At 33.9% G+C, this 21,022-nt stretch overlaps 2 protein-coding genes across 3 annotated transcripts; one reads left to right on the top strand and one right to left on the bottom strand.

The window, feature by feature from the left end:
• The first annotated feature begins 3,669 nt into the window (after positions 1 to 3,669).
• On the top strand, positions 3,670 to 4,158 carry LOC124358154. The gene has a single exon (XM_046810447.1). It carries the CDS (start codon positions 3,670 to 3,672, stop codon positions 4,156 to 4,158), a length of 489 nt encoding a protein of 162 aa, XP_046666403.1.
• A 5,330-nt stretch (positions 4,159 to 9,488) lies between these two features.
• Positions 9,489 to 19,406, bottom strand: LOC124356833 (protein FAM177A1). 2 transcript variants are annotated; one of them, XM_046808071.1, is made up of 6 exons: positions 19,170 to 19,406; positions 17,387 to 17,593; positions 13,894 to 14,058; positions 12,027 to 12,191; positions 11,378 to 11,496; positions 9,489 to 10,007 (listed from the first exon to the last, which is right to left on the bottom strand). In XM_046808071.1, exons 1-6 carry the CDS (start codon positions 19,194 to 19,196, stop codon positions 9,998 to 10,000), a joined length of 693 nt encoding a protein of 230 aa, XP_046664027.1. In that variant the 5' UTR covers positions 19,197 to 19,406; the 3' UTR covers positions 9,489 to 9,997. The 2 variants fall into 2 exon arrangements, with proteins under 2 accessions (XP_046664027.1, XP_046664028.1); XM_046808072.1 differs by lacking the exon at positions 17,387 to 17,593 and having other exon boundaries at positions 19,170 to 19,404.
• Between the last annotated feature and the right edge of the window lie 1,616 nt (positions 19,407 to 21,022).

Raw genomic sequence — 21,022 nt, 5'->3', positions numbered from 1 at the left:
TGCAGTTTGTTAGTTGTCTAATGGTAATGAAGTAGTGATGAACATATCATAGATGATCAAGTATCACTGATTTATATCAGTTGCCTACGGTGTTATCTGTCTCTTCTTCTTTACTGAATTCAGTGACTGAGACGCTTGTCACTTATCTATAAGCACCGTTCCGATTTAAATATCAATACAGATTTTCAATAATTTACTATCATGGGCTTATTCTATAACAATTTACAAAGTAATATTATTTAGATCAATCCATACGGAATTTCAATGTGGGTACAACAATACAGACTAGACACTTTCAATATCAATACTTTTGAAATGTCTCCATTTAATTAAATAGCAATTGTTACATTTGTCATATAACAATACCCATACTAAGAGACAAAATACAGGATACAATGTCATTGCACCACATTGTAATATGTCCGTTGTCTATAATTGGCGTTAAAACAACCTTTGAGTTCTACTTAGAGATTTTATTTGTGTTGGGTTATCTATGAAACAGAAATAGAAACACCCGATTCCACACGGGATACAAAAGCGTTCTTCCGTTACTACCTAATTTTTTAACAATGCGAATGTTTAAAACAATTTTTAACATGCGAATGATTTACAATGAATGTGTAACATATGAAAATCGCTGTTATTATAACTAGTTGTTATTATAGAGTTTTTTTAGTATTATTTATCTCTTCAGGCTCCTCATGTTCTAGTACAGCTCGCCTCTTCTAAACGTTATCCTTGTCCTTTGTTTTCTTCCATCACTGTTCCTTCATTATCCTTCAAAAATATTAGACTTTTAATAGTTGTATGTGATACTAATTTCAAGGGGGAAACGAGGAATTTTTTTAATTCAAAGAATTAAAAATTATTTATATTTACATGTATGTTTAAATTGTTATAAAATGAGTTAAGTAGTTTTTACAATTTTTGTTTTGTTTGAAAGTTAAGAAAATATATGTAGCGTTTCCAAATAAAGTTTTAATATAAATAGAATAAACCTGTTGGGGAAAATAAAGCTCAAACCAAAAATACAAGCTTTTCCGGGAGAAGCATAACAGTCATTGTTGCCGCTTTTTCATAATAGTAGAGGATAATGGAGATCAATCTAAGTGGTTTTAGTATAAATCTGATTTCTGTCGGTTTGGTCCATTGAACACAGCACGCAAGATAGACCCAGAGGGTTGAAATTGCTGTGAAATTCTCTACCTTTACTACCTGTACATCCATTTTTATGTGATGAATATTGGCACAAATAGACAAGGAAGCCTAACTCCTGTCTAGCACTGGTTACACTAGCCTATTACGTTAGCGACGAAAAAACAAGATAAACAAATTAGTAAACTGAGCACATAGTGAGTGTTAATCGTATATTTTTCTGTAACATCAATAAGTGTGGTGTTATTTGATTTTATTTGCTGGTTTCATATCAAACTTCAATATATTATCTGCAATGTTATCTTCATAGCAAGCTAAAATGGTAACAGGCTTTTTGCTGTGTTTTGGTTGACTGCGACTACTAATTAAAAATGGGATAGACACGAAGTATAGATCTCGTGTAAGGATGTTCTAACTGTTATTACATTACTTTCTTGTCTGTTAAGAACATATATTTATCGATTTTAAGCTTATTTTGTAAATATCTAGTCTTAAAATTTTAAACACAGCTCAGAACTCCATAACAGTTTTATAATTTGGAATTATATGTACAGGTATCTTTTTACTCAAAAGAGTGTTTGCATGCGCCTACAGACATTGGTACATTATTCATTATAAAATAAATTAGATACAAAATTTTAAATAAAAAATGCAAAAACCATATTAACAATATCTCGGAGTAAGATTCCAGGTATATGAAAAGCAATGGGGCTAAAGCACGACGCCCACTGCGACCGGCCCGGCCCAGCCCAGCCCGGACCGACCTTTTATACTCTGTCAAAATGCACAAAATGCATACGATCAAATGGACACCCGCCCACTACGACCGGCTCGGCCCAGCCCAGGCCGGTACGGCATTTTTGTGAAGTCGAAATACACGCAATCAAATAGACACCCGACAACTGCGACCGACCGGCCCGCCCAACCCAGCCCGACCGGCCTTTTATACCCTGTCAAAATGCATACGATCAAATGGACACCCGCCCACTGCGACAGGCCCGGCCCGGCCCGGCCTTTTTGTGAAGTCGAAATACACGCAATCAAATAGACACCCGACAACTGCAACCGGCCCGCCCAACCCAGCCCGGACCCGCCTTTTATACTCTGTCAAAATGCACAAAATGCATACGATCAAATGGACACCCGCCCACTGCGACTGGTCCGGGCTGGGCTGGGCCGGGCCGGTCGCAGTGGGCGCCGTGCTCAAGAAACAGCGCCACGATTCTACCGGAATCATTCAAGCAGATGTTAATAATATTCTTTATATCAATACTATTTTATAAACATCTAATTTATTAAGTAACACAAGGTTATATCACAGGGGAATGACCCACGAGTGGTAGTGCTAAGGTAAAACTCCTACTGTCTCTTGACAGTATCTCATCCTGTGGTAAAACCAATAACAACGCAGGAGATATTTGACGAACTGCTACAGTGATGCGCTAAATTAGTTCTTGACTGTTGGCTGATTTGGTTATATGAGAATACATATTCTAAGAAATTCTGTGCATGCATATACTTCATCATTAAACTCACGGAATTTAACTCTTCTGGTAGATTCTGAACGAATTTTGCCTTATACCATCGCTTGTACTTATATGGAATTGAAAAACCTTTTTTAAACATTAAATTTGGATGAGCTAAGTTTGAAGTTCCTTTAAAGAGGTGTTAACAATTCTTTTCGAAGTCACACATTACCCTGATCCAGGCGCGTATTTTTGGACTGTTTTTTTTTTCGGATAATTTTACCGGAGGCCAGGCCCTCAGAGGGCGCGGTGGCGGGACATGACGGGGCCTAGCCGAATGTCTTTTCTGGAGCCCACCAAAGCCAAGTACAGCCCAGCCCCGACATAAAAAAAAACACTTGTAAAATTAATCATGTCGCATGCAACATTATGGCGAAACGTCGTAATGGCCGGGTCGTGCCGGTCGCAGTGGGCGGGTACATCTGTCAATGCACGGAGAGAACCCGGAATACCGGAGCTAGCCGTGACGGGTTCGTCCAGGCCGATTGCAATGGACGGCGAAAGACCGGAGTGGTCCGGGACGGGCTGGGCAGGGCAAGTCGCAATAGGCGGAGAAAGGTCGGAGTGGCACGGGACGGGCTAGGCAGGGCAGGTCACAATAGGCAGAGAAAAGTCTGAGTGGTCCGAGACGGACTGGACCGGGTCGGTCGCATTGGGCGGAGAAAGACCGGAGTGGTCCGGGACGGACTGTTATGTGAGTGGTGTTCACTACAAACACACATTATGATATAGCCATTCCTGTCAACAACATTTAAGCGAACTTTCGGGTCAAATTTCCATTCTGGAGATGCTCAAGTTCTTTTGGAGACGTAAAGTTAAACAACAGCAAAGTTCAGGTAATTGCACTGAAAAACTTGATTGTGTTCCAGCTGACTTGTATTTATATTTTTTTCATAGCAATCTACCTATTCTCATAGGTTAAACATAAAGTTTAACCTGTCCTGCTCTCTCCACACATATGCACAAAAAACTCTGAGAGAGCTTTCCAATGTATTGTAGAGGAAGCTCAGTGTATGTGTCCTTGGTGAGATCTGTATTGGAGTTTGGCAGTGTAGTGTGGTCACCTTATCAACTAGGTCAGATTCAAAGACTGCAGCGAATTCAGGATAGGTTTGTGCGTGTGGTCGGGGTCAGATTGGGTTTCGAGTATTTGGATGTGCCGGTGCGTGCTGTGGAAGAGTTTCTGGGCCTGAATCCTCTCATTGTGAGAAGGCAGTTGCACGACCTGACATTTCTTCAGAGGGTGCTTGTTGGTGATCTGGACTGTCCTGCCTTGCTTCGCTTGATCAACATCAGAGTTCCCGGCCGGACTCGCTCCGCGGACTTCTTCTGCCGTCCCTCATGTTCTACCAACCATGAATTGAACAGCGTCATCCCTCGTCTGCACAGGCTTGGAAATCTGGTCTCCGCGAACTATGATTTCTTCTACGACAGCACCTCTAGTCTGAGGACTTTATTCCTATCCTTAGAGCACTGACTTCCGAAATCTATAACCAACAGCGGCATTTAACTGATTTCGGGTGTATTTCATTAACTAAGCTCATATCTGTCTTTATTATTTATTGTATTGTATTTATTCTAATCGTCTCTTAGGCTATTGTGTATTCGGCATCTTCTGTTATTAATTATTTAAATTGTTATGTATTTATCTTTTCCGTAGCATGTTCAAGTTGTTACGTATTTATAGTAGTTACTAGTATATATTACACTGTTAATTTTTCATAGTCTATTACAGCATCGGGGATTTCTTGTCCTGATGACGAATTGAATGTAAATAGGTATGGGAACGAGCTAGTTGTAGATAGCTCTTTTCTTATTGTAACCCATAGAAATGTGCAATGTGATAATCATATGTAATTACTGTTGTACTGGATTACTTCGTTTATTTTTGGTTGACACTATTGTATGGTTGAAAAACTGTAAAAATAAAGATTTTTGAGTTTGAGTTTGAGTTTATTAGTGTTATCGTTGACTATCATTATGTTGTTATCAATTGTTTTCGTTTCTGGTTCTTGGTGTTACTCATATATCTAGTTATGTTATTTTCATTCAAGGATCTAGCTTTTTACTGTACAATTTTGTTAATGTTACTTATTAGTGTTTTCGTTGTCTATCTTATGTTGTAATCAATTGTATTCGTTTCTGGTATTTAGCGTCACTCATCTATCCAGTTTGTTATTTTCTTTAAGTATCTAGCTTTTTACTATACAATCTTGTTAATATTACTTATTATATATTTAGCCATACTTTAATTGTAGTGCTGATGGCTTTTATTTTGTTATTGCAGACAGCCATCTGCAAACTGTGTTTAGTTTTGTAATTGGCGTATTGCCGTGAATAAATAAATAAATAAAAGCTAGAATTAGTACTAATTTTAGCTCTTCTACTTGAGTTAAAACAATAAGGTGAACCATTAGACAAAAATAGCCCATTTTAGGGAAATTTTCCAATACTCTCAACGTTTAATATTGTTATCAAGTTCGCTTCCACTATAATTATTTTTCAATGTTGCTAGAAAGAATATTTTTAATAATTAAATAAATACTATCTTTTGTGGACTTATGCACACAAGGCTTAAAACATACGCTTGCAAATACAAAATCTACCTTAATTTTTAAAGTTAACTTTGAAATGACATAATACACAAAAGCTTGAATAAGTCTGTTTAATTAATGGAGGTTATTAGCATTTGTGGAAAATGTTTATAACTATTTTACAACTGAAACCAAAAATTATGTTTTCTTTTGTAATTTCAAGCAACCATACATATACATTGATTTGATATCTGTTATGGTTTCAAGATGACTGATATTTGGGAAAAGAATGTTTATATCACAGTTACTGTGCATCATATAGCAACTAAGTTTTCTTTAGAATTCTTAGGTAATGTATTACAATTTTGTTTTTCGCCGTTGTTTATATCACATAAAGTTTCAAGACAGCAGCTGTACAAAGTTTTGAGAAGTATACAATAACATAGCGGAAACAAGGTGGTGTATACATAATATACTTACAAATGGCTTGGGTAATCCGTTAGCTAGTCTCAAGTAATAAAAATATTTCAGATTAACGTTTTTTTGCATTTATGCAAATTTTTGTCTTGAATGGTTCATGATAAAGACCAAAATGACACGTTATAGAAATTTTAAGCAGTTTAATGGAACTTGCGGTTTTAAGATGGTCAACATATCAATATAATTGAATATATTTAAAATCAACTAATTTCCTACCAAACCAAGTATGCATTTTAGAAATTACTTTGAATGTTATTAAAACGAATTTAATCTTATAAGATTTCAAGATTATTAGAGTTTTAAAACTTTTATAAGTGTTACAAGTTTATTAACCTTCCAAGTTGCAAGAATAAACATTACAATAGCAAGTGGTTTTATATATATATATATTTTTTTTTTTTTTTTTTTTTTGCTAACTGTAAACATTTCTTCAAAAATTAATGGAAAAATGTATTTGTTACTTGCATATAGGCAAACACATAATTATTTTAATAAAAGGCCAAAATTAAATCACACAAAACACGAAATAATATATTCTGAAATAAATATCTATATTCTGTTTTATATTATTCAGAATATAAATATTCTTTTTTATTCTGTCTTTTATGACATAGACTAAAAAGAATCACTTGTGTTTACAATGCATGATGGTTTGGAATGCATGTAAAAAATTTAACAATTTAAAATAATTTTATTTGGGTCTGAACAATTATTTAGAATAAAAAGTCACCTGTGTTCATGATCATACCCCCTTATGTGATCTTGACAGGAGGGGACTCCTACCCCTTACCTTACCCATCCTAAATATCCCCTCACTCCGGTACAGCACTAAGGTCCTTTAAGAACTAAGAGCAATAAGAGATTTTTATATCTTCTTGTGCTAAGTGAACATAAAATCACAATTTAATCTTTGAACTGTACTCAAATAATCTGTATTAATTGATGGAAATATAAGGGTTCTTAGGCTTATGAGCACAGCCGCAGCTAGAAGGGTGCAGGTGAGAGGGGGTTTGTTTGCCCCTCACAGCAAAATTGTAGGAACAACAAAATTATAGAGGGTTGAGTCATTGCGTTACAACTACTGTTTGCGCTTATTTTAGTTTATAAGCAAATCGCTTTACTATTGGGTAAAGGTGTTGTTCCTGTTTTCCTAGTTATTTGTTAACAATCCTTCAACTTTCTCCAAAATATTGTTAAAACAAGCTTTATTCCATTGTCATATATGAAAAAAATCCAACTTTGTGGGATTTTAATTGAGGGAATAAATTATATTATTTATATAAACTTCTTTTTTTAATTGTTTTAATGTCCACCTATTTTCTATCAATCCCTTTCAACTTGACATACATAAGTACATATAGTACTTAACTAAGTCATAACTTGACAAAAACATATTGACTAGCTCTCTCTAAAGTAACGAGGGTTATTCAAAAAGTAAGTTGTCTTATAAATAAAAAGTTACATGCGACTTTTATAATTTTTTTATTAGATATACTCGTACTTGAAAGAACAACTCAAACTATTTATTTTTCAACATACGAGGGCTGTTTTTTTTTCAAGTTCCGTTTGTTTTTCCAAATAACCAGCGTAGTGGCGGGAGGCGGGGCTGCGTGTTGTGCAATTGCGCCGCTCCCCCACTACAACCAACGCCGTTGCCGGCTCCAATCCATCAGTCGTAGCCGAGCTACGGGCGAGTAAAGATGGCCGCTACGATCAATTCTCCCGCCAGTTGTGAGTTGCGAAGTGTGATTCGTTTCCTTCAAGCTGAAGGATGTAGTGCTGCTGAAATCCATCGCAGAATGAGTGTTGTGTATGGTGAACACTGTATGAGTGATAGCGCGATAAGAAAATGGTGTAGGCTATTTGCTGAAGGTCGAACAGACGTCCATGACGAAGGCGGTCAAGGACGCAAGTCGGTCGCTACTGCAAGTTTGATTGAACGAGTTGACCAAGCGATCCGGGAGAAACGGAGGTTTACAATTGATGAACTTTCTACCGAATTTCCAGCCATTTCAAGGTCTTCCTTGTACAAGATTGTGACCACCGAGCTAGGGGTACCGAAAATTGTGTGCCCGTTGGGTACCCAAAATGTTGAGTGAGGATCACAAAACGAAGCGAATGGCGTCAGCCCTAACTTTTCTGACGCGATATGACAACGAGAAAGACAGTTTTTTAAAGTCTATTGTTACTGGGTATGAAAATCCAGAAACCAAGGAACAATCAAAGCAATGGATGCACACTCACTCCCCTAGCAAGCCCAAAAAATTCAAGCAGACTTTGACCAAAAGGAAAACAATGGCTACAGTGTTTTGGGACCAAAAAGGTGTGCTTCTGGTTGAGTTCATGCAACAGGGAACAACGATAACAAAGGAATCATACTGTGAGACTCTACATCGCCTCCGGAGAGCAATACAAAACAAACGGAGAGGAATGCTGTCATCCGGCGTGGTCCTGATCCACGATAATGCACGACCGCATAGTGCCAATGTCACAAAACAACTTCTGCAAAAAGTTCAAATGGGAAGTTTTCGACCATCCGCCGTATAGTCCTGACTTGGCGCCCAGTGACTATCACCTCTTTCGAGAAATGAAGGCGTGGTTAGGTGGACGACGCTTCGCTGACAACGAAGAGCTTCAAGCAACTGTAAGGGTCTACCTGAGCTCACTGGCGGCAGACTTCTTCGAGGAGGGTATAGGAAAGCTTGTCTCTCGCTACGACAAGTGCCTCAACATTTTTGGTGACTACGTAGAAAAATAAGTAAGAAATTACGAATCTTTTGGTAATAAAATCATCTTTTTATCTCAATGTGTTTATTATTATTTATGGCCTATCGGAACTTGAAAAAAAAACAGCCCTCGTAGTTACCATTATATTAAAACTTTTGTCATATGTAGGTACAAACTTTCAATAGCTGTTGAATAATATTCTACTGCCTATGAACCTAACCAATCGTGGTGTTTTAAGCAGTGACGAAGTGTGACCACACTCCATTAATTGTCTTTTTGTTCGACATCAACATAAGAAACCCACTACCAGTGACCATGTGGTCAAGAAATGCATCACCTTCATGACACCAGATAAGAAACTTTAAGACATTTTCTTTGTTTTAAGCTTATCAGTCAAAAATTTAGGTAACCTTTGGTACAAAATTTACGATATCGTAGTTTCTTGGTCACAATTTCATGCACTAGAGTTCTTGATATCTGGGGAAAATGTTTTGAAAGATCTGTGATTGTGCACCTTCACTTTTCCATAACCTTATGATTGATTTAGTTGTACCCACAGATGGTTCAGCTACTCTACTTTTTGTCATGAACATTAATTAATTCTTCATGAAACTATTGCCTTCATGTTTAACTTTACGGCAGTATAGTTCATAATGTCTTATCAATATACAGGACATAATTCAAGATAAATTTCCATCGGATGAACTTTCTTCACCAAAAGCATGTATTTCACAGTCGGCCAGAAATTTGATTATGGTGGGCATTTTGAACACTAGTTTGGAGCACTTAAAACAATGTAGTGACCTTCAGAATGACATTGCCAGAGTCACTATAAACACCCAATTGGTGATCAGATGCCTCGCCAACTTACTTTTTGAACGGCCCTTGTATTTCCAGCTACATACACGAAATACCACAAACATTTACATGTGCTTAAAAGAGCTTGGAACAAGATGCGAGCTTGTAGCAACTTGCAGCCACCACCAAATTTTGTTACACGTCTAAACATGGACAACTTATGGTAACTTTGTAAAAATTTGCTTTGGGTATAGAAAATACACAAATATCAAAATGTAAAACTTTTTATTACAGTAAAATGACATTGTGGTAAAATATGCATGTACTATAAATATCACAGCAGAGAATACACAGAACAGAAAGACCATGAAATAGTACACTTACCTTATAATATGTAAGTATATTCTAATATAAATTATATCTATAATTGTAAAAGATCACATTGTGCAGAATGTTCAACACCCATGTCTTGTTGCTTATTATTTATGTTATATCAACAACAATAGTTTGTTCTGAACCTGATCTCTTGCATGATAGTTGTGGCAAACCAAATTAGACTATGTAGGGGCCCAAGCTCAGTACAGCATATGACCAATAAATAATATTTTTTTAATACAAATCAACACTTTCCTTTACATACATATTTATCTTACAAGGCAAAAAATAATTAGACACAATATTTACAAGTTAATAATTTAAATATATTGTTAGTAAAATGTTTAAATATTCAATTGTAGAATAAAATAATCGTTCAGACACAGAAGGCATGGAGAATCATCAAAGTGTCCTGTGAAACATTGAAGCAAATTAACTAACATATTATCAGCAATTTACAATTCAGAATATTTTAATTGAGTTATGTTATTACATACAACAAATTAATAATCATTAAATGAGAATGATTAAACATGCAGTGAGGTATTCAATATTCCCACTATTTTCTTAAGATACTTAAAAAAATGTTTTTGTATCTGTATATAAGATAACTAAGACATTTGAAAATACATATTTTTTAATTCTTTTTCTCTAATATAACATATTACTCTGCACATATTTTGGTAATAAAATATATATTTCTGGAAATACTTTTCAATCACAATGTGATATTAAGGCACAAGACTTCTTTCAGTCTATATGTTGAAATATAATTACTTAAAAATGTGTAATAAAATATCCAAAAATGTTTCTATAGTGGGTATTTTATAAATTAGTCACTATAACGTTTGGAGCTATTTTAAGTTTCTGAATTAACTACGTTATACCTTAATGTGATGGACAGATTTTTAAAACAATATCCGTATAATGTAAAATGTACATAAATAAACATTTATTAAATAGAACAAACCTAATTTAGTACCATATTTTCTGTTGATAACAAGAAAAAATTGAATTTTCTTATTGGATTAAATAAATTAACTATTTACTAATACTCATTTTGTGGTAATTTCGGGATAATTAAATAGACTCATCCTACCACCATTTTGTAAATCATGACGAGACTTTTTTTTCCACTTTTTATAATTTATTTTTGAATTTTATGCCATTGATATGCGCCATGCACAATGTCACGAGTACAGAGAATTCAGTTTATTTCAGCACATCACTGTAAGGCCAAATCAGAGACAAAGTATATTTAGCTTTCACTTATAACTGTGAAATTCATTTTCAGGCAAGTAGAAAAATGCAGTATGAATTCCTACTTATTTATATTTTTCTTTATGAAAGGAGAGATCAATCATACAGTTGTATTCTGCTTGCCCTCACAGGTCATTAAGATTTGGTGACTGAATCGGTTCAGCTTCCATAAAAAACTTAAAAACCTTTGTCACTCTCTTAAAAAAAACTAACACAAGTGTTAATTCACTGGAATCCTTACAGCACATCTGAGAAAGTTTTTGTAGTGTTAGTGTTAATATTTTTATCAAACACATAATCTGCCTTGTTTGTACTAAGTGTACATGAGAGATTCTGAGTCACTATAGTAAAATAAACTGGACTTAATTACTTAAAACTTAAAATTACAAAAATTTAAACTCAAATTAACACTGAAGTTTCAGGAACTTTTATAAAAATTACATAACAGTTGATGAAACAATAATTTACATAATCTTACTGCAATTTATATCTTAAGAGTCGATGTTTTGTGATGTTCAATACCTCTGTGTGGAAGGAGGCTCAGTAACGCTTGGTGCAACCCCAGTGGCTGACTGCTCTTCAGCTGACTTGGTCACCCATCCTCCCATCTCCAGGTCTTGTTCCTTCTTTAACGCCTCCTCCTGCACCAGTAACAAACATACAATGCTTGTTTTTAGGACTTTTCAATGGATTGCGTAGCTGTTTAAATGTTACAACAAAAAAACAGCTAAGAAGTAAGTAAACTAGTCCTGCAGTAACAGAGGTTGTATAAATTATCATTTTGAAAGATATTAAAAGGTGGATTAAACTATACGCACTTAAACAAAACAAAGAAACACTGAAAATGATTGGATTTAGGTTAAATGTTTTTGCTGCTTTAACTAATGAACTTTTCAAACCATCACTAAACATTAATACATTCTTAGCAATATATTTGAAGAAATCACACAAAAAACAACTCAATTCTAAAATTTGTACAACTTACTATTATTAACAAAAAAATTTTTAAAGTTTAATTTCTAAAGTACAAAAATGTCAGTAATTTGCCATCTAACTTTGCTTTATGAATAGAACAAAAGTGAAAGTTCTATGATTAAGTCACAGACAAATTAAATGTACAAATTCATGAAATTTGGTAATATTCACTGTAACAGTATTATGGCTCTCTTACCTCAGCCACCAGCTGATTGAAGTGGTCTATCTCAAACTGGTACTTAGGGGTTGTAATGCCAAAAAATGAAGCCAACGATTCTCCCAGATAATCACAGACTTCCAGTGTCTTTGACCCAGCAGTAGTAGTCTGATACCATATCCAAGGACCCCATGTCAAGGATTTCTTAAGTTCAACAACAAAATCAATTAACATTGTACTAAATTAAAATTATTACTAAATGTGCTTAGTGAAACACATGAATGTATTCCAGCTAATTCAAAAGAAGTAAGTTTGAATTAGCTGACAAAAATCAAATATCAACTAAAAAAACTAATATTTACTGCCATTAATTTAGTTAAAAATCAACAATTAAATAAAAAATTATTTTAAACAGGAAGTTTTACCCTACAAACAATTATCACAAAGCTATGTTTAAAAATTGTGGGTAAAACTTTTATTCAAGAAAAACTGTGACACTAACATTCAAGACATCAATTTGAGTTTATCTGGCATATATGTCTGAATTAGGCGACTAAGAGCTTATAATGTTTGAACATCCATTATTTAGTTTTATGATTTAACTTATCAAGTGAGCACTACTTTTACAAAAGGCTTCATAATTACTTAGAAACATAGTGCAATGAAAGTTGGCTGATCTCTATGTAGAGATCCATGTCCAGATGGATGGCCATTAACCATTATCACACCTTATAATGCCTCATCAATAAGCCATTGGTGCCTATCATGGAATGTTGTATAACGGCTGGGACAATCCCAAAGACTTCAGCATCACAGATCCTTTCATGATAAGTACTACGAGTGTGTAAAAACATTTCCAAACTTGATTGAAATAGTCATATGAAATTTTTATATTGTATTAAAATTGAACCAAAATAATTGATTACCAATATATAATACTCAGTGTTTAAAAAGAACTCCTTAGTTTTAATGTGGCATATACAAAATGACATACATTATTGTAATTAGTGGTGTTCGATTCATATAGTTTCGCTCCTGCAAATATGGAAATTTAGTTTTTGCAGTTGGCAAGCTTGCTTGACTTTGAGAATAACAGCACCAGCACTCAGGCCAGACATTCAGTGTCATGTATTGCTTATTGCACAACAGTAGGTACAGTGTATTACTGAGTCTGTTACTACAATGCAAATATAATTTTAGATGTCTGTGTGATGGTGAACAGCCTACAGGAAATACTATCCGTGCAATTACTACAAATTTCAAGGAAACTTTAACCAGGAAGGTGGATAGGTAGTGATAATCTCATCTCTTGAACTTAAACACCAAAAACCAAAAAGCTTGAACTCAACCCAAATTGACCATTTTTGGAGCCACATAAAAAATGTTGTGTATGCTGGTGTCAAGGTCTATAATATCACACATTTACGGGAAAGAATTACTAAAGCAGTTGAGGCAATTATACAATGATAGTGAATACCTGACGAAAAGTGTAGTATTGTCTCGACATAGGGCAATAAATGGATCCCATGTTGATGTTTGCCATGTATTGAACAACTTGGAAGAAGTAGACGTAAACAGATGCTAATTTTTTCAGGTTTGTTCAAAAGTCTATCAAATAAAACTTATGAACTTGACAAAGATGCTTTGTTTAAGATTTTTTATGGATTCCTCATGGGCCAATACTCTAAGAATGTTAAAGATCATTGGTAGCATTAAATTAATTTTGAAATCCTATGCTGATGTGCAGAATTTAGGTCATAAATACATTTTTAATTTCACACAATAATCTTTAGACTTTAATTTATACAGAAGCTATTTAAAATCAGTTTTATCCCTAGAAAGTAACTGAGGCTAAAGTACTTTTCTAAGTACGAGAACTCAGTAATAATTACGCAGTAATACTCACAGGATCAACACTCGTAAGTTGTTGTGTGGTTTTCTGTACAACTTTGGGTTCGACCCCATCTTCTTCGTCAGTGCTATATTCTTCCAAAGTCCCGTCAGAGAAATGGAGAATTTTACGAGGAACTTTGTCAGGTCGAGAAGAGGGAATAGATCCATCAGCTGGTACCTAAACAGTACATTGATTTAAATTTACTGCCCGTGAAATTAGTGAAGGACTAGATGCACATGAGGTGAAAGATAGTGAAAGGGCACCCAGTCAGGTAGCTTTCTATTAAGATCAAATTGAAGCTTTTAAACTCAATCTTTTAACTAAAAAATAATAGAACACAGCACATTTGTTATCACTATGCGTTACAAAAACAGATTACATTGTGTATCTGCAGTGTTTCTTAAGCTTTTCTGTTATTGTAACACGTAATTATGACAAATTTCTGCGATCCTTTCATACTTTCAAATCACCAATAATGAATTGTCAACTGAGAATAACTTGTTTCTCACTAATTAATCACGTTTGAAAATTTGCTTGATATTTCTAATGGTAACAATTCTGATTTGGTTTTATTGCAATTGCTATATTAGAGCTGGATGTTTGTAAAGAGAAGTTTTTACAACAGCTAAATACAGACTAAAGTAGTACTAAAAATGAATAACAACTAGGGGTAGTGGAACAATGTTACTTCACTGAACACGCTCATTAGCTCCTGTTACATGTTCACATCTCTTATCAGTTGCATTACTTATTTCATGGCCAGTTTTAATTAACTATTGAAATTGACCAATAAAAAATATTTTTGTTGAAAAATAACAAAAAAATGAAAATATGTATGATATTTCCTAAATCAGTGGTAAATTTTAAGAAGAAGTACAGATATGAACAAAATCTTATTCTTAAAACTTGATTTTAGACTGAAATACCCATAATTTTATAGGCAACATAATTTGTACAGTACAGCATATATACAATAATATTTCCCTCAAACTGTATCATATTGTTTTAAAACAATTAGTCAACCAGCAAAAATAAGTCCTTAATAATTTTTAATTCCTAAAGCGTTCTAAAAAGTAGACCTTTATGATAGACCTTATGTACAATGGTACAGGGTGCCTTAAAAATCCCACCCCCTTTTTTAATGTATATAAAGATTTTTACTTCCAGGATTGTTTGGAATGGCCAACCACAGATAAAAAAATTTCAACACCTCTCCATAAATGGGGTTTTATATAAGTAAACAAAATTTTTTAATGTTACACTGTCAAGTGACAACTTATTTCGAAAGAATAAAAAAAAGAATGGTACAAACTAATGGTCTCAAATGTTATCCAACGTGATGCGTAATTTAGGTTGAAATATTTTGCTAAAAGCACGTCAATTACACTACAGTTACTTAGTTATTTCAAGACACAAAAAACATTTATTCACCAGTGTTTTGAGAAATTATGAGGCCATATCTAGATATAAAACACATTTAATAAGAACCAACTAATATTTTACAAACATAAATCAATAAACATGAACATCATATTTTTTATTAGATTTGTTATCTATAACTTAAGTTTGTTCATAATTATTTATATTTATGGGCCATTCATTAGTCATAATAACAAGGCTATACAGAACATCTCTAAATTTTAAATGTAATTACTGATGTGGACTGGTTAAATATAAATTTACTCAATTCTTATTTAAATACCCAAAATGAGCATATTATTTCTGTAACTAAAAATTAGCAACAACATTTATCCTTCAAAAAAGCAAAGTAAAAAAGTATGTTTGGGTATTCATAACTTTCTGCATTGCTGCTGTTTTTATAATTCTTCAAATCCTCTTTAATGTAATTTTCTTCTTAAACCATAAAATATTCCTTCTATAAAATGTTATAGAAAACCTTTTTTGCTGTTTTAATATATGCTGAAGTATTGTATACAAGTTGATAACGTTAATTCATTACAGTGGTATTGTACTTGTACATAGCATTTAATACCAGAATGAATAATCTAGAAATTAATTTATTACTTGATAGGACACCAGTCTATAACTCATTGTTTTGTCAAAATATGTAGTAGTAAACATACACAAAGGCAAACAGAAGAAGAATTTTGTGATAGCTAACCAAAATATACAAAATTTCAAGTTCATAGCTCAATTCAATCTTAGGATCATTCTGAGAATACGCTTTACTAATTTTGAAACAAAATCCCATGGAGGGGAACATGTACCGTTATCTGAGTATACAAATACATCATTTCAATTTTGGATTGGTAAAATTTAATATTTATAGATTTTCTGTTTGTGGTAATTAAAGCTTTAGATGTCTCCTGTTTTTGTCTTTCTCTACAATGTAGGAGAATCATGAGTTGCGTTACAGGCTTTGCTAAAGTTGCATGCAAAATGAAGCCTATAGCTCATTTCATTGTCAAGATCGTCCTGCACTCAGGTAACAGACAGGCAAACATAATACTGTAAAGAAATTTTTAAATCCATCTGGCAAAAAAAAGTGTGTTTGCCTATTAAGTTGTAGGCTTCAATGACAATCAGCCAAATTCCATGGGAAATAAAGAAAAACTATACTGTGCCTGCAAGAGTGACCTAGTTTAGAACAAGCAATCAACCATGTTTTTCACTCATAATTAATTTTCTATGAAACAAACTCATGTTTTTGGCTTTTAAACAGTCTGCACTAGAATGAGAACTCCCACAAAATATAGAACTAGGTTTATACGCTTGGAATCAACTTTAAAGCCAACTAAACCTGCAGCAGTAGCTCACTAAAAGCTTTGTACAGCCTTTTCATTTCGACTTACACAATTTTTGAGGCCTACTTTATCTTTTTCTTTATTCTTTCTTTATCCTTTTCTTATTAGTTTTGACTATTATTCTGAAATAATTTAATATGAGTTAATAATATCCTTTCATCTGCTTCTAACTCGAGCAAACATTATATTTCAAAAATTATAAAAGCTCTTCTAATTTGTGTTTTTGCAGCTATGAGTTATCTTTTTGTCTATCTATAACTAAGCTTAGGTGAGAATATTGTTGTTGCCAATCTCTTAAGATAAGCTCAAAGTTGACTCCGATACGGGAAACCAAACTTATGCGTAAATTGCTTAATCACCTCAGGATGGTTAGAGCTAGATAGAGGAAGATTGACTAGTTCACACACTGGAAACTTTTCAACGGTTGACTGCATTAAATACTGAAATTTTGTTTCATTATCAACATATTTGTTCTCGTGTACCTTTTTGAATTTAGTACAAAACCCGACATAATTCTTAACCTACTGTCAAATTTACTCAGGTTTAACTTAGACAAACAGTACAGTTATTTAGAACAAGAAAGGTTTCAATTAACAACTGATCCATGGTCTTACTTCCGAGCTAAGGGTATCATATTTACATTTTATTGCTATCCACCTATCTCCGTAACACTCTATCTCATCACACTCAGCCTCAAAAACTTGTTCATTGTTTTCTGTAGAAAACATTAGATAACTCACCTGAGCGTCAATAACAAATAGCCTATCTGCTTTATCTGATAACTTTTCATAAAATTCCGAGACATCTCGAGGCACTTCTGTCGTAAGCTGCTTATCCAATTTATTGTACGAGTGTGTGAATTCTCTTCTAATTTGTATTCTTTCTTTCTTTAGTACGTCTAACTTCTGCTTTTCCATCGTTGTTCCCCACAAGGGATGCCAAATGTTCTGTAATGGGAATTTCAACTGACAATGGACCTAACGGATTTCAACTTAAAAAGAAAAGGTAATTCAAACAACTCGACTAAAAATAAGTGAACGTGCTTTTAATGGAATTCTGAACATAATGAAATACTATTCAACAAAAATCATTTTATACAACTAGAACAAAAGCCAAAACAATTGATCATGTGTTTACTTTACAACAAACAATTCGAAACATCTGAACAAGTGTTCTTTTCTTTTAACCATTGTTTTGAATGTAAATACTATTAACAGCAGTCCACTGCCAACATGAACCAATAGTCCAACTTTCAAAGGATATTATTTACAATACATAGATATGTTACTGGTAGTACCAAAATTAAAGATAACCTGTACAAGCGCTCACATGATCTGGCTTGAATTTTGAGGGATGTTTTTCTGCCATTGCCAGAAGTGCGGGGTGGCGTCAGATACCATCAGTTGGCCAGAGGCGCCACCAAAGCACTGATGGCCAGGAGCATCGGTATTCCGACCTTAGGTCAACTCCCAGATCGTCAAACTTCTCCAACATCAGATCACGTTGTAAGATTTAGGACATGATCTAAGATCGGGAAAGTACCAATCAGAAATGCTTCTGGCCATCAGTGCAGGGACTACTGGCAAAAACTAAAAACATCCCTCAAGATAGTACTCAAATTTCAGCTCAGATCACGCAAGTACTTGTAAATGTTATGTTTAACTTTAGTACATATATTTATGATAACCTAATCTAAACCTATTTATTTCGCATAAAATTGCATAGTGCAGTAATATTTCCATTGCTATTATATGCTTCATTGCTTGCACAAAATGGCCTGGTCTGTTACTGGCTACTGAGTAACCCAAAACCAAAATATTGTTATGAGAACAAATCATTCAGCCCAGCTGTTACTGAAACAACAGTATCTCAGTAATAGGTTACCACTGAATTACCTGTTACTGACACTAATACTACAGATCTGTAATGGTAGCAAAAACAATAGTTATGCACGCTTTATTTGTGTCAGACACATCTATCCTTCTAAATAGTAAAAAGTAAGTAAATGTTATACTGTTTTGTTTATTATAGGCTACTTCCTAAATACATCTCCTAGATTGTTATTTATTCACCATAACATTATTAATTTTTATACTGTAATTTGAGATACAACATAATTAAAATATAATGTAATTTGGTACAAGTAGTTATGTAGCGAGGATTCATAACACATGAATATTTATGATTCGATATTATCGATCACCTCGTGTGTTGGATGCTTATTATTATAATGCAGCCCTTCTAAGATTGTACTAAACATTATTATTATTCTATAAAATTAAAACAACTGCCAATTATTATTTATGGATAAGTCAAATGTTTTTATTTTCGATAAGATGTCTATTCCATAATTGATTCTATAATCATTCATGGTGGCCACTTATTATACTGCATACTAAGAGGATATTGGCTCATAATTATAGATTAACATGACAATATTGAGTATATAACTAAGGCATATACTGCAAAAAATTTAATTTAAATAGTTAAACATTACTAAAAATGTATAGATATGCTACTAACCTCAACAGTTAATGAGTCCGATGTCATTTTTAATTCGCTTATTCTGGGTTTGTGATGTGAGTGTTAAAGCTTTGTCTCAAAATAAAAACAATAATTTGTTAGCAGTAGAGTGTTTTACATAAAACTATAACTTGACGAGAGGATTAAGTCAATAATAAATTAAAATACAACTAACATGTAAACAAAGACACCACCCCAACGTGACGTGACAATAGTGAGTGAGCAAAGCAAACTTCTAAAACAAAAACATACGGTTAATTTTCATGATTTACTGCCAGGCTACAAAATATGTTCTCCAAACAGCCTCACTGTCCACGAAGGTACAAGTTTGTGATTGCTTTCGTATTATAATATTATACTGTAATATTATAATACTGTAATATTATAATACTGTAATATACTCTTATAAAGAAAACTTTATCATAGATAGACGGAAAGAAAATAAATATTTCTATGCACGTTTTTCCTAAATTAATTGATTAATAGATTTTAAAACATTGTAGATTCATGGAATGCGTGAATCAAATCTGAAAAATATGTATTCTTTATGTGTTTTTAATAAACTTTGTAGTTTGGCTACAAATAAGGTCGATAATGATATACCGCCATGCGTGAATCGGACGGCTGGGTCATGCGAGAATGCGCTTAACCAGTGCAGTGATTTTTCGTTACTTACATTTGAAAATTGAATTGAAGATAAAATCTGTTTCACTCTAATTATAGTATAATAAATATTATTGAAGAATAAATAATATTATAGTGATGGTTTTGTCTTTGCATATATAGTTAGTTAAAGAATACAACAGAAAAGTGTATAATCTATTTTTACGAAATTTTATAAAGCACATAACAAATTTAAAATACACTGCAATACATTGCACATGTTATCATTATTTTAAAAACTACTTCATCCTCTTTGCTGAAGAGTATATAATAATAGAGAATACTGCCCTAGTTTACAGTTGGAGAAATTTAGCTGTGCTCGTAGGGCCCAAATACTACTCTTTCAACAAAAAACGCTATCTGTGTGGCGGGTTGCGTGTACGTGCTAGACGCTGAGATGAAGGCGCAACAATCTCTTTAACGACTTTAAACTCACGATTTCGATTTGCAGGTTAGTGTTGATAAATACGTTATTTTCAAAAACACGTTAAACAACACTATAACGACTGAAAAACAAGGATAAGTCCTATTAGTTGGTATTCACTTGTTATTTAATTCCACCACAATCAGCACTGTCACGAAACAGACGGATTTTAGCAAGTGTTATGAGTTATTTGGGCCAATACGATTCCTGAAAGAAGGATTTTATCCATGAGTCACAGGAAATGTTTTCGGGACGCAGCGCATAATGCTACCCTGCCACCCCTCCCGCTCATCACAACACACTCAAGGTCACGCGCGCAGCTAAAGTCCTAGAACTATATAGTACTGAAATGGCGAGGCACAAAGCTCGATAGTGCTTTTCTTCCCACTCCTTATCAGTGAGACTGCTGTAACCTCGTTGCACTTGTTGCTTTCCTACATCCAATCGTAGTTTGTGTTCCAGACTCCTGGGAGGTTTCAGCTCCCAGGGCCGGTCAGAGAGCAAAATGCTATGTGTGCAAAGATGGACTTTGACGCCCCTTACAATAAAAATTGTTAGTAAAACATATTGTACCTTTTCTCAAGTGTTAATAGGTGCGATGTAGTGATATTGTGTAAATAATAGCACACTCCTAGCTGATTCTTCTACATTATTTATTAGTTCGCAAAGTTAAAAAAATTTAAACCCACTCTGTAATTATAGAAATATTTGTGTTGCATTTAAAACTCAGTAAAAATACTTAATTTACAGTATAACACATTTAAGT

The sequence above is a fragment of the Homalodisca vitripennis genome, chromosome 3 (assembly GCF_021130785.1).
Source record: "Homalodisca vitripennis isolate AUS2020 chromosome 3, UT_GWSS_2.1, whole genome shotgun sequence".
Lineage (NCBI taxonomy): Eukaryota > Metazoa > Arthropoda > Insecta > Hemiptera > Cicadellidae > Homalodisca > Homalodisca vitripennis.
This window is presented reverse-complemented; position numbering and strand designations above follow the sequence as displayed.

Coding starts and splice junctions, on each gene's coding strand:
- LOC124358154 (XM_046810447.1), top strand. CDS start 3,670: ATGTATTGTAGAGGAAGCTCAGTGTATGTGTCCTTGGTGAGATCTGTA.
- LOC124356833 (XM_046808071.1), bottom strand. CDS start 19,196: ATGACATCGGACTCATTAACTGTTGAG. Junction 14,059..17,386: donor TATTTGTTATTGACGCTCAG/GTGAGTTATCTA, acceptor TGTACTGTTTAG/GTACCAGCTGATGGATCTAT. Junction 12,192..13,893: donor AACTTACGAGTGTTGATCCT/GTGAGTATTACT, acceptor GTTGAACTTAAG/AAATCCTTGACATGGGGTCC.